Source organism: Zea mays, chromosome 6 (assembly GCF_902167145.1).
Source record: "Zea mays cultivar B73 chromosome 6, Zm-B73-REFERENCE-NAM-5.0, whole genome shotgun sequence".
Lineage (NCBI taxonomy): Eukaryota > Viridiplantae > Streptophyta > Magnoliopsida > Poales > Poaceae > Zea > Zea mays.
Window position 1 is genome coordinate 140,109,724 of NC_050101.1, and position 14,038 is coordinate 140,123,761.

The 14,038-nt window shown below is 39.4% G+C and overlaps 1 protein-coding gene and 4 pseudogenes across 5 annotated transcripts; all 5 read left to right on the top strand.

Annotated features, from left to right (window-relative positions):
• Positions 1 to 1,912: 1,912 nt before the first annotated feature.
• LOC109940548 (uncharacterized) lies at positions 1,913 to 3,032 on the top strand. The gene is made up of 3 exons (XM_020540107.2): positions 1,913 to 2,060; positions 2,145 to 2,524; positions 2,604 to 3,032. The coding sequence occupies exons 1-3, from the start codon at positions 1,913 to 1,915 to the stop codon at positions 3,030 to 3,032; spliced, it is 957 nt and encodes a 318-aa protein (XP_020395696.2).
• Positions 3,033 to 5,848: 2,816 nt separating this feature from the next.
• LOC103630093 (pre-mRNA-processing factor 19 pseudogene) lies at positions 5,849 to 6,339 on the top strand (annotated as a pseudogene). Its single transcript, NR_161354.1, has 3 exons — positions 5,849 to 5,935; positions 6,035 to 6,120; positions 6,275 to 6,339. The product of NR_161354.1 is annotated as a pre-mRNA-processing factor 19 pseudogene (transcript).
• A 353-nt stretch (positions 6,340 to 6,692) lies between these two features.
• On the top strand, positions 6,693 to 7,329 carry LOC109940176 (CCR4-NOT transcription complex subunit 1 pseudogene; annotated as a pseudogene). Its single transcript, NR_161355.1, has 3 exons — positions 6,693 to 6,854; positions 7,070 to 7,166; positions 7,261 to 7,329. The product of NR_161355.1 is annotated as a CCR4-NOT transcription complex subunit 1 pseudogene (transcript).
• Positions 7,330 to 7,484: 155 nt separating this feature from the next.
• LOC103630095 (CCR4-NOT transcription complex subunit 1 pseudogene) lies at positions 7,485 to 7,972 on the top strand (annotated as a pseudogene). The gene is made up of 3 exons (NR_161356.1): positions 7,485 to 7,582; positions 7,661 to 7,769; positions 7,851 to 7,972. The product of NR_161356.1 is annotated as a CCR4-NOT transcription complex subunit 1 pseudogene (transcript).
• An 873-nt stretch (positions 7,973 to 8,845) lies between these two features.
• LOC103630094 (CCR4-NOT transcription complex subunit 1 pseudogene) lies at positions 8,846 to 9,853 on the top strand (annotated as a pseudogene). The gene is made up of 4 exons (NR_161357.1): positions 8,846 to 9,133; positions 9,209 to 9,301; positions 9,438 to 9,523; positions 9,619 to 9,853. The product of NR_161357.1 is annotated as a CCR4-NOT transcription complex subunit 1 pseudogene (transcript).
• The last annotated feature ends 4,185 nt before the right edge of the window (positions 9,854 to 14,038 follow it).

A 14,038-nucleotide genomic window follows, 5' to 3' on the forward strand; every position in this document is an offset into this window, starting at 1 on the left:
ATATCATATGGTGTTGAGCAAGATAAGACATTTTTTTGAAAATCCGTCTCAAATAGACAAGTTTTTTAAGACAATTATGTCATAACAAATGTCTTATATTGATTTAAGACATATTTTTATTGTAAACCGTCTCAAATAAGGATAGTATTTGAGTCATCACTACTTTAACAACTGGCTTAGATGGCAATGAGTATTCTAGACACTTCTATGTCTGAAACCATCTCAAATAAGGATACTATTAGAGTCGTCTAGACTATAAAACCGTCGTAGATATGAGTGAGTATACTAGACACTTGTAAATATGAAACTGTCTTCACATGATAAGTTCTAGCAAGACATATGACAAACATAATAAATAATGAATTTATTTTAAATTGATGATATATATTAAATAGAATGTCAAACTTCTCTCTGTCTCTTGCTATAATGGTCAAATGGACTATTCAAACTGCCTTAGATGTTAGTGAGTATACTAGAAACTTGTAAACATAATACCTTTTTCTTATGATATTTCTGATAAGACATATTGTGAAAAAAACGTAGTAAATAGTAAATTTTGCTTAAAGTGACTCCAAATAAAACTATACGTTTGAAATATGGATATTTTTTATTTTCTCATTAATAATATATTCATATTTATAATATCGTCTATTTGTACGGTATAAGCAACCTAATAAGAAGTGGTTAATGTCATGGATATTTCTCTTTCTATGCGTTTTGCACATATATACAATATTTCTTGATGATTTATCAAAACCGGCCTTGTATCGTAGTGGTTAAAGACTTAGACTGCTGTTGGTGAGATCTAGAGTTCGATTCTTCGAATCACCATCAATTACGCGCGTGGAGTCCGTCGTCCGTTGGCTTGCAGGTGCCCACGCGCGTGGAGTCCGTCGTCCGTTGGCTTGCAGTGCCCGCGCGCGAGGAGTCCGTCCGTAGCCCGCGCGCGTGGAGTCCGTCCGTGCGTTGGCCCGGACTCTGGTGGGCCAGAACGTTCCTATAAATACATGTATAACTTTCTTTGATAAATTCATCGTACAACTATTTAACTCGTCGTCGAAATTTGAGTTTTTTTCCAGCTGTGTCGAGTAATTTCTTCTCATTCATTCATCTTTCAGGTAACTTAGGTACAATTAAAATATTTCATGTAGTCCTACTAGTTTATTAAATATGTGATATTTTTACATTAAATATATGTTTCAATTCCTTCAAATTATGTTAGGATCGTATGAATTTTGCCTGCATAGTAACATTAATATTTTTAATTATGAAAAATGTTTTAATTATTTAATTAATTTTTTATTTGTTAGTTATTAAAATAACTTTATAACAGATGAAAACCTAACAAATTACTTAGTTTTTTCCCTATATCATCTCGTGTTGTTTGCGTCTAGTTTATGAGGCAATGTAATATGAAATTAAAAGTCGAAGTGAACAAGTATAAATGGATACACTTTAGATGGCTTCCCCATGGTGTTTTCTTTGAGCGTGCAGAGTTTTGCTTCGGTTTACATAGTATTCTTTGATGAGTTTTGCTTCGGTTTACATAGTATTCTTTGATGCTGCTAATGCCTATATTGTTTTCGAATATAATTATGTACAATGGGTACTGATTGTGCTAATTCAATAGGATCAAATGAGTTCTGAGTCATCTTCTGATACATCTGGGTCATCAACTTCAAAAACCTCTGGGTCCACAAGTACCTCATCTTCCACTAGCTTGCATTCAGAGGACATTGTCGAAAAAGGTTCTTGTACTTCTGCCAGGCATAGAACGAAACGAGGTCACGCCAAATGCAAGAAGCTAGAAAAAGGAGGTCCCCGTCGTCTTACGTTTGATAAAAATGGGATTGCCCAGTCACCTGTAAAACATGTCAATGAATTCTCAAGCTATTGTGGTTATATAGCACGCATGCGTGTTGATATTAGGATAAAGGATTGGCGAAAAGTGCCTACAGTGGTAAAATCAAACCTATGGGAGGATGTTTCAAAGAAATTTGTCATGCCAATGGATGAAACCCATACCCTCAATGTGAAGAAGGTCGCTTTGAAATCTATGAGTAAGGATTGACTTCTCGAGATTGTTTGATCCTGTTTGCATCATTTCTTGGGATTTATAATTTATTTTCCTTTTATTCGTACAGGCCATGCATGGAAGGATTTCAAGTGGAAACTAAATATAAATTATGTCAAGAAGGACAAAACTCCATTTGAGGACTATCCAGAACTCAAGAAAGAGTGGTGGCCAGACTTTGTGGAGTGGGTTACCTTTGATGAGTATATTGCTCTAGGAGAAAAGGGCAAGCAAAGCCAAAGCATGAATAAGTTCCGTCAAAAACTAGGTCGGCGAAGCTATACTGTACAAAAGAGAAAATGGGCAATGGAAGATGCACAAGCATTAACCGAGGGTAAATCTATTCCATTTCAAGACATGCCAGATGGTCGTCATAAGGATTGGGCAAGGGCGAGGAATCCTTCTGGCGATGTGAACATAACAGAGTCGCATCCAATCATAAAGAAAATTGTAATGTTCCTGTCCACACATAATTTGTCCATTTAATTTTCTTACCATATTTGATTCACACATAAAACTATTTTTACAGGTAGATCTAAATGAAAAGTCAGTAGCTGGTACCTTTACACCATTGGATAATATGGACATACTTGCAACAGCAATAGGGAGTAATCATCCAGGGAGGACAACAGGGGTGAGTGCTTATGTGGGTTTAGGGATGGGTCTTGCTCAAGGTGATGGCCCTCGTAAGAAGAAACGTAGAACAACGAAAGAATATGTCAAGAGGATTGTGGATGAGTACGAGGCCAAGTTTGAGAAACTGACAGCCCTGTGTCAAAGTATGGAGCGTCGATTAAACAATTCTGAGAGTTGCTCATCTTCAAAATTTGTTGATACACCAAACCATGCAACACATCATTCAGTTGACTCATTACAAGTAACTTCATGTACTTGCAGCACATATGACTTATCAGATTACAAAATCAATGTTCCACTAATATTCTGCATTTTCCCTTAATTCTTCCAATGTTTAACATTTCAGGAGGTGATGAAATGCAAGTTGGTGGTGCAGATAGGTCCGCAATCTGTTGTGGTCGCTAGAGGGCAAGCTTACCCTCCGAAGGATGTTGTAACAGTCCATGGGATTGAGCGGCGAGATGACCACACAAAAGTGCAGGTTGATTTTGTGTTTGACAACTTCTTGGAATTTCCACTCCCTATTCCTATCGCTGGTGGTGATATGTTCACTCTTGGCGAAGCCAAAAATTCATTTGTGTTATGGCCTAAGTCAGGCATACAACTAGCAGAGGTACACTTTACTAACTTCAACCTGATGAAGTTATTATTGTTATTCACAACTTGGTTAATGTCATGTACTTGTTTCCGACTTTTACATAGGAAACAACAGTTCATGCAAAGCCTCAACAAGTCCCAGACACATCGCCTCAGGTACTCCATCACACACCTGAAAAGGATAAAATGCCAACACCAACAATGGATACCGAGAATATAGATGTCACACATAGTGCCTCCAATGTCAGCAAGAAGAGGAAACATAAGCATAAAAAACATAGCAAAAGCAAAGAGAAGGAGCAAAAAACTTCACAACAGAAAAACATAGAAGATGATGGTCTTGATCCCCTTTGGACTCCCCCCTTTCATCAACGATCTCCACCACCAGTTCCAAATAATAAACAATTTGTGCTAGGGCAGCCTTTAGTATCTAGTGCATTGCTTAAGAGGATGGGTAAACAGAGCCAATGTTTCCACAAATGGTATTTTGCTATGACCACACCAATATCTCGAAGGCAAAGTGCCACACACTTCATGGTACGATACGAAGAACATGATTTTCTTGAAAAATCTTGGGTCTATGCAGTAGAATTCAGTGATGTATTTCACATCTACAATGATCTTGCCCTTGACATATCCTTACATCGGAGTTGGATGCTGTGAGTGAGATCCACCATTTCCTATAAGTGTCTACTTTTTGTTCTTTATCTAACTATTTTTTAATAGATGCATGAGGAAGATAGACAAATACAGAGGCATAGTTGGCTTTTTAGATCCAGAGATGATCATTTTAAAGAGAATCAATGAAGAGGCTGATGAAGTCGAAGCATACATTGTGAAAGCATTGCTTGCTCAGCAGGACAAGGAGTGCATATTTGTTGTTTGCCAGGAAGGGTAAGGCCTAGCACTAATAACACTCTATAGTTTTTTAATCTGTATCTTAATGTTCTATCTTCCTCATTTCAGTTACCATTGGGCCTTGTTAGTTATTTTTCCAAAATGGAATACAGTGTACAATATTGACTCCAAAGGTTACCAATCCCCTAGCTGCTATAGTATTAAGAAGCTATTCGACGAGTGGGTATTACCTTTATCATAAATCTATTTTCCTCTATATTTCAATTGTTATCTACACCGTTAGTCACCATTATTGTAGGGCTTTTGGTGCTTATGCCGACAAAAAAGGTCGCCATAACAAGAATTTTGGTCGCACAGTTATATGGAAACATTTTCAGGTAATTATGTCATTAACCTGAAATTATTAGCAAGACATATAATTAGACATTCCCGCTGGATATTTTCCTTATGAATGACATCTTTTAGGCACACATACAACCACCTGGCAGTATGCTTTGCGGACAATATGTGATGTACCACATGTTATCCTTTGCGGATAATCTTAGTTTGGACCGTGATCGATATCCTCAGGTTGTTTTTATAGTCTGCATTCTATTTTACTCAAACCTATGCAATATGACGTTATAAATATTTACACGGTTTATGTTTTTCAAGGGTCATGCTGGTTTTGCAACATGTCCATTATTGCCTGATGAGATAGCAAATGTCCGAGAACGGTTGCTCGACTTCTTCATGAATGAGGTGATAGACATTGGTGGATCATGCAGGGTTGAGGGTGCTTCATATAACTAAATCTAGCATGGCTTCCTAGGTAAGATGTTACATTCATATAACCTTTTACATCATATGCCACATTGTGAGGTGTTCATATGTGTCTAACTAATAATTATTGTGTTCTCCTATTTGTTGTACAGGAAAATATGGAATGGCCGCACCAGTGTGGAGACTTGATTTCATATATATTTAGTTAGGCACAACGATAGCGCAAACAATTGATTACCAAGTTTGTCAATTAGTATTTTAGTTTGGATATAGAGTACGCTTATGCATGAGAGGCAAGATCCGTCATCTTCAGTGCCCTCAGCGCGGCGCCCCAAACTCCCAGGCTATGCTTTTGTTTATATTTTATTGTCATTTCATGATTCATGACATGGCAGGCTCCAGGCTATGCTTTAGACATTTAATCAGTATATTCAGCTCAAACAAAACGGGATCTAAACCAGAGGGTTAAGTCTCACATCATACTATATTTAAAGCACCAGTTACAACGATCGTCCTGCGTCATTTTTTTACAAATAACCGCTCACCGCTATTTCAGGGAATTTGCTATTTTGTCACTCTCAGTAGTGGACTTTTGTATTTTACCATCAGACCCACAAATTATAAATACAAATGGTCCCACAAGTCATAGACAGAGTGTCACATAATAGTAGTGAGCCCATGTTAAAAGGGCTAAAATAGTAATTTTTTCTCTCCAAGCCCACACCTGCTGGCACCGCGAAACTCTCGAGGGGGCATGCTTCCAATTTTCTGCAAGTCGAGACCGCCGTCGAAGCACCGGCGCCAATGAAGACTTGAAGAGGGCTAAAACGAAAAAGATGCCACAAAAATTTCCTTAGCGGCAAAACCTTCGCTCTGCGCCGCCATCGCCTGCTCCCGTCCGGCCACCACATCCGCCCAGGAGCTCACCGTCGGGGACGCTGCTCGAGGAGCTGCGCTGTCTCTCCCGCGCCGCAACCTTCGCCCTCGCCGCCGCCATGATCTGCGCGAGTAATGCCCCTCTCCCTCCCTCGCATGTCTGTCTACTAACCCTAGCTTCTCTGATCCGTCGTTTCGTGAGCTAACACGTCCCGTGTCGCTTCCTTGTAGTCTCCGGCGAGGTGCCGGACGAGCCGGTGGTGTCGAAGAAGTCGGGGCTTCTCTTCGAGCGGCGGCTCATCGAGCGCTACATTGAGGTCCGTAGCTTGGCCTCAGACCTCGCGCAAACCTCGCGCTGCAATTTTTTTATTGGGATTGGGAAAAATGTTTGTGCTAAATTCATGTCATGGTGGCGATGGCCAATGTTTATGCTAAATTCATGTCGTGATGGCGATGCCCACGACATTGCAGGACCATGGCAAGTGCCCCATCACCAAGGAGGAGCTTACTATGGATGATATCGTGTCGGTCAAGACCAACAAGGTATGGTTTCTCTGGTATGCTATCAATATGTTGAGTCAAAGTTTCCAGTAGCATGTGGTATGGGCTTTAGAGTATCAGTAGGCAATATGTGTTTCACAACGTTGCTCTTGATACTAAGTGAGGAAGACGATGAGCATCAGTAGCGAAATTATGTCTTGTATGGTTGCTCAATGTAGCGCCTCCGCCTCCTTCTATTCCGCCTCCTTCTGTTCCGCCACCGCTACCGCAACGACGATGGCGATAAGCACGGGCCCCTCCATCGCCTCTGCCTCGCTGCGTGCGGCCTCTGCGCCGCCCCGTTGTCGTCCCCTCCATCCTCCCCCTCGCCCCTTGACTGATGGGTACCATCCCAAGTCAACTAGGAAGGCCTCTTTCTTCTGCTTTGCAACATAGGCAGCAGGGTCTTCTTGGGGAGAGGTCTAAGATTTCTATGAGTACACTAAACAAGAACATTGTATCCAGTCAGCCGCCCCTTGTTTCATCATCTGCTGATTTGACTATTCCAAAGGTATCAGGAAATTCTCATATGCATGCCTCCTAATTTCTGATAGCAAGACACTTTGATGTAGTGGTTGTTTCCATTTTTTATGGAATATCTGTATCCGAGATTCATGTTTGCTTGTTCCCCTCATATATATATATATATATATATATATATATATATATATATATATATATATATATATATATATATATATATATATATATATATATTTAACACAGACAACTGCTACACCGTTGTTACTAGCTTCACCTCATCAGTCTACTAGTGTGTCAACGAGTTTGCATACTGGATTTCTGCGTTCTCGAAGTACCTCAGGTGGCTTGCTAGCTTAACACATTCATGACAACATTAGTTACTCAAGCCTTTTACCTTTTATTTACAGTTACATTGTCATGCCTATCTTTTATAGGATTGCCTAGGCAACCTTCATATACTACTGGATTTGGGATTGCTTTAAATATAGAGACACTTGTTGCCGTCACGGAACAAAGAGATACACCAATTGAGGTTGGTTTTGTTTTCTGAGTTTCCTCTTTTGGGTTAATACATAACTCATCTCGTGCTAATGGACTTTTCTTAACTTAGACACCTCCACCTGAAGTTCAGGACAAGATTCTTTTTATGATCAACAATATATCCATCTCCAATATGGAAGTTAAGGCAAAGGAATTTAACGAGGTCATACAGGAACAGTATTATCCTTGGTTTGCACAATACATGGTCATGAAAAGGTATCATTCTCAATTACTGATTTTGTATAGATTTGTCTGACAATGCTGAGGTATACAAATCACTTCTCATCTTAACAGGGCAAGCATTGAACCAAATTTCCATGATCTGTATCTGAAGTTCTTTGATAAAGTAAACTCAAAATCCTTGAACAAGGAAATACTGAAAGCCACATATGAGAATTGCAAGGTTTTTGTTCTCTCCAATTCGTCTGCCCTGTTTTTATTTTTTGCTAGCCATTTTGTTTAAACTTGGATACTTTTGCTGCAGGTCTTGTTAAGATCAGACCTTATCAAATCTAGTTCCGAGGAGCGCTCCTTGCTAAAAAAACCTAGGCAGTTGGTTGGGAAAGTTCACCATTGGTAGGAATCAGGCACTAAGGGCTATAAGGAGATTGATCCAAAATCTCTTATCGTGGAGGTACTGCTTCTCTGCATTAAACTCATTGGTAGTTGGAGACTTGGAGTTCCAAAAGCTCCCTTAGGTTGTCTAGATCCTTTATTTAGTATTGCTCTATATTATTTAATATGATATTTCTGTTTCACCTGTGTTTTTTGGTAAAATTTATGTGCTTCCTGAGGTGTACAATTCACTTCAATGTTAATAATCAGATGACAAACACTGTGACAAACATGAACCGGTATATTCTTTCATTATCAGATGACAAACAATTGGTCCCCGGGCTTATTTCTCTAATAGAACAGGGAACTGATGTTCTGCGTGTGAAGGCCCTTTTGTTTGTTGCTCTGCTTTGCAAGAATAGTCGAAGGTGGCTTCCTCATTTCTTTTGCAATGCAAAATTAATATCAGCTGTTGATAGACTGGGAAAGGAGAAGGAGGGTTTTATTCATCATTGTACAGAAGCATTTGTGCAGTTGGTTGCTTCCTTGGTCCCTGGTATTCTTGACACTGTCTCCAGCGATATACAGCAGGTTATGGTTGGCAAACGTCATGGACCTGTTACTGCTTTAGCTGGGCGAGCTCATCCAAAGAGCACAATTCATCTGTTCCCTGTTATTCTTCATCTTCTAGGAAGTGCATCCTTCAAGCATAGAGTTGTGACAGGCCATGTATTGCTTCAGTTGGCAAATCTTATTAAGATTTTGGAGGCACCATTTCAGGTATGATTTTTTGTGAACTTTATGGATATTTCATCCTGATGAGATGAGAGTATGTTGAGATTTTGTTCATTATACAACTGCAACTTTGGTGCTTGTCTTTTCAATGTTTTGGATCACATGAACTTTATGGATATTTATGTGTTTCTGCCCTAGCTACCCATGGCCATGCTAAATGTTCTTTTGGGATTTCAGGTGCTATTTAAGAACCTTACTGTTGACATAAAGGATGTGAAACCAACTTCCCTGCTCAAAGATCGTCTGCGTGAAGTCGAGGGAAATCCAGATTTTTCAAATAAAGATGTTACTGCATCTCAAACCCCTGTGGTTGCAGAAGTCCCTTCAGGGACCATCCCTTCACTAACTCATATGGAACAACAACCTGAGATCAATATCACATCCCGAGCTATGAGCCTTCCAAATATACTTAATCAGGTTGTCTTTGAACTTCTGTATCGAATATGTGGTACACTCTTCTGCCATTATAGTTGGAATATATTTTCTTTGCAGTATGCTGCTCCTGTCCGTCTACCTACAAACAACACGGTAGAAGATGACAAAGTTGCTCTGATGATGCCTGAGCAAGTGCCCTCGTTGACCCAGGTTTCGCCAGCACAAACACAATCAACATCACCATCTCCATTTTCGGTTAACCAGGTTAACTTAATGTTTTAACTGCTATTATTTATCTAAACAACTAGATTATGTTATATGATTTGTTTTCATTTGTGATATGTAGCTTATGGCGGCTATTCCACGTGAAGAGATACGTTTCAAAATAAATCCAAAGCTCGGCTCCCTTGGTCCACAACTGCAATATAGCAAGTATGCCTCCAAGTTTCTGAAAGGAATTTGTTATATTTTATTTCGTATTTAATCTGAACTTCTTTTGTTGCTGATAAATTACTTGCTTTATCTAGAATTATGGATTTGGCTTTGGATAAGGTTAACAGGGAGATAATACATAGGCAAGGATCATCAAGTTTGACGTCGGCAACGTGGTCATGGTGACTGGCGGGAGGAACACCGAGCGTGTAGGAGTCATCAAGAACAGGGAGAAGCACAAGGGCAGCTTTGAGACCATCCACGTGTTGCTTGGAGCTTTTTGCTATGTCTAGTTTTCTCCTATTTGTTGTATAGGAAAACATAGAATAGAATTCAAATTTGGTGGTCGCAAAAGTGTGGAGACTTTAATTCATAATATAAAGTTAGGCTTAACATTAGTGCAAACAGTTGTATTTTAGTTTAGATTTAGAGTACACTTATGTATGCGTTGTTTGACAATGCTTATGATATATTGAATGGTACTTATTTATATTATATTAATTATAATGTTGTTCAATATATGTGTATGTATATTTCTCTTTCAAATTATTATAACATGATATCTGAAAAAATGATTATAAATTGAAGAATGTACTGCCGTGTAAGTCATTTCGTTTAAATATTAATAAGACGGTTTTTAAAACGTCCATTATTAGTCACCTAAATAAGATGGTTTTCCTATTGTAATTGTCTATTATTGTAGGATATTCGAGACGGTTTGATAAATACTTTATGACTTTTAATGTTTGTATTCTCTACGGTTCTTTAGAAGCAGTGTCTTAAAAAACTAATTCAAGACAGTTTATCGGACGAAATGACTTAAACAAATACATTTTTTAGACGGTTTATCGGACAAAATGACTTAAACAAATACTTTTTCAGACGGTTATAAATTAAAAACCGTCTTATATAATATCTTTTAAGACGGTTTATAACCATCTTAAATGTGGGACATCTTTTGAGACTCCATCAAAATTGGACACTTCATAAGCGTCTTAATAACTGAAAATTAACCGTCTCATATAGCATGATCTGTAGTAGTGAGAACAAGATTCACAATTATTGGAGTATAAAACTAAGTCCTTTGCTTGCAACGAGTATTGTTTTCAAAGAGTGTGGAATATGATCAAATAGCAATACTACTAGAAATGTTAGTGGAGAGTAATGCAAGAGGGCTTAGATAAGAAGAGGAGAAACACAAGTTCTTTCTTGCAAGGAGTTGCTTCTCTAAATGTGAATTTAACTTGAAGCAACACAAAATATTATTAGCAAAGAGTAGCGCAAGAGAACAAGGAATGGGAGAGAACAAACAAATCACAAACAATAAACACGAGAGACACCAGTGATTTGTTTTACCGAGGTTCGGCCCTCGAAGGCCTAGTCCCCGTTGAGGAGTCCACTAAGAACGGGTCTCTTTCAACCCTTTCCCTCTCTCCACCGATCACCAAGACTGGCGAGCTCTTCTTCTTCTCAAGGATCACTTAAGACCCCGCAAGGATCACCACACTCTTAGGTGTCTCTTGCTAGCTTTACAAGCCTCCAAAACTTTGGAGGAAGTTCAATGGGAGTCAAAACTCCACGCACAAATGATCACAAGATGTAGCACATACTCTCTCTCAATGAATCTCACAAGGCACTATTGCTAAACTCACACGAGAAGCTCTCTTTTGCTTGCTCTCTCTTTTGTGGCACTTGTGTTGGTTGTAGTGGTCTAAATTTTGTGTATAGGATGGATCAATGAATAGAGGTGGTTGGGAGGGCTTGGATATGTCAACTATATGACTTGGAATGTTGCTTGGGCTCCCACACCTTGAAGTGGCCGGTTGGGGTGGTATTTATAGCCACCAACCAAATTGTAGTCGTTGGAGAAGGCTGCTAGTGATGGGCGCACCGGACAGTCCGGTGCGCCGCCACGTCACCATGTCGTTAGGGCTTGGAGCTGGTCGACCGTTGGAGGCTTTTTCCTCATGCGGCACCGGATAGTCCGGTGCCACACCGGATAGTCCAGTGCCCCTCTGACCTTCTGCTCTGACTTCTGCCGCGTTACTGTGCTACACTGTTCATCCGTCAGAGTCGACTGTTGCGCGCAGATAGCCATTGCTCCGCTGGTGCACCGGAAAGTCCGGTGGTACACCGGACAGTCCAGTGAATTATAGCGGAGCTGCGCTTGGGAAACCCGAAGCTGAGGAGTTTGGAGTGTACGGCCCCTGGTGCACAGGACACTGTCCGGTGGCACACCGGACAGTCCGGTGCGCCAAACCAGGGAACACTTCGGTTTCCTTTTTGCTCGTTTCTTTTGAACCCTAACTTGTTCCTTTTATTGGTTTATGTTGAACCTTTGGCACCTGTAGAATGTATAATCTAGAGCAAACTAGTTAGTCCAATTATTTATGTTGGGCAACTCAACCACCAAAATCATTTAGGAAAAGGTTTGACCCTATTTCCCTTTCAATCTCCCCCTTTTTGGTGATTGATGCCAACACAAACCAAAGCAAATATATAATTGCAGAATTGAACTAGTTTGCATAAGGTAAGTGCAAAGGTTGCTTGAAATTAAACCAATTTAAACTTTTATAAGATATGCATGGATTGCTTTCTTTCTTTTAATATTTTGGACCACGCTTGCACCACTTGTTTTGTTTTTGCAAACCTTTTTGAAAATTCTTTTTCAAAGTCTTTTGCAAATAGTCAAAGGTATATGAATGAGATTTCGAGAAGCATTTTTAAGATTTGAAATTTTCTCCCCCTGTTTCAAATGTTTTTCCTTTGACTAAACAAAACTCCCTCTTAATGATCCTCTTAGTGTTCAAGAGGGTTTTACAAATTGAAAGAAGATCAAATATTTTAGATACCAATTAAAAAAACTCCTCTTTAAAATATAGATACCAATTGAGATAGAATTTCTTAGAGGAATACTAATTTCAAAGATACCAATTGAAAATAACTTTGTTTCGAAAATTTTTGAAGTTGACATGATGGTGCGGTCCTTTTGCTTTAGGCTAATACTCTCTCCCCCTTTGGCATTAATCGCCAAAAACGGAGTCTTTAGAGCCCTTTTTACTTTCTCCCCAATGGTACAAATGAATATGAGTGAAGATTATACCAATTTTGAGAGATGGTGGAACACTGTCTTTAGAGCCCTTTTTACTTTCTTTTTATTGGTTTGTGTTGAACCTTTGGCACATGTAAAATGTATAATCTAGAGTAAACTAGTTAGTCTAATTATTTGTGTTGGACAATTCAACCACCAAAATCATTTAGGTAAAGGTTTGATCCTATTTCCCTTTCAGTGAGCAACGGTAGACCAGACGTGCTTACGAGCGGTGGATCGAGGCGAGCGGTCGTGATGGCAGATCAGCGACCACGAGCGACGGCGCTGCGCGAGCGGCGCCAGGAGGCGGCACGTTGGTGCGGCATCCATGGTTGCTGGCTTGTTGCTTGCCTGTTGGAGCTTCCACGGCATGGTCAACCATTGATTCAGTTGTTTATTAGTTAAGTCGATTTTACTTTAAATTGTAATTATCATGTTCAAATGAAGTTTATATGTGCCATTATCTATATCTATATATATATATATTTTATATTTTTGGCTAGTATAAATTTTTTAGTATCATATTCGGCCCTACATTTAGATAAATTCTGGCTCCGTCTAGACAGATCAAATTCAAATACGAACGGATAACATCCATACCATTTACACCCTTATTTTTTTCAATTCCCGTGTTTTCGTATTACTGTGTTTCCAAGGGGCCTCAACTACGGAGCAGACAGTGTGTTTGCGTGTACCATGTTTTTCATCCACACCGTCCATGCCAAGCCACACCGCCCGGGCCCGTGGGGTTGGCGGCTGGGGGAATGCAACACTCGTCAGGGAACTATGCCAAGCCACACCGCCCGGGCCCGTGGGGTTGCCACACTTTTGGCATGCATAATATGCAGCCGGAATCAAACACGGACAGTACGACGAACCGCGAAGCGAACCCATGGTCGGTCTCGGTCCTGTGTTGTTTTAGATAGAACGAACTAAAACTTTCAGACTTTTATATAAATATAATAATACTACTAGTACTATCGTCGTTGCTACTATAATGTTATACTAATAAACAGTTAACTAAGTATGCATATGTTACTCGACCATTTAAATCTGTATTCGATTTGCTTTCGCTCCAAAAAAATTTGTATTCATGTCTGCATGATTATATGCTCCGCTACAAATCTGAAAGACTAAAATCATATTACGGGCCGTTTTGATCCCTTCATTTTAGAGAAATTAGAATTTACTCAATAAAATAACTTATTTAGTTTGGAATTTGACATTGCACCACTTTCTAAACTTCAGATATAAGTCTATCTCAAATTCATATGATGGAGGATGAGAAATGATTTTATGCATTAGTAGAATTTGTTTCTACTATGTAACTTACATGTCACCTTCGTCTCACTCCTCTATAGTAAAAATGTATCACATAAATATTTCCGACATCTTGCTAATAATAATATACAAATATATTTTGC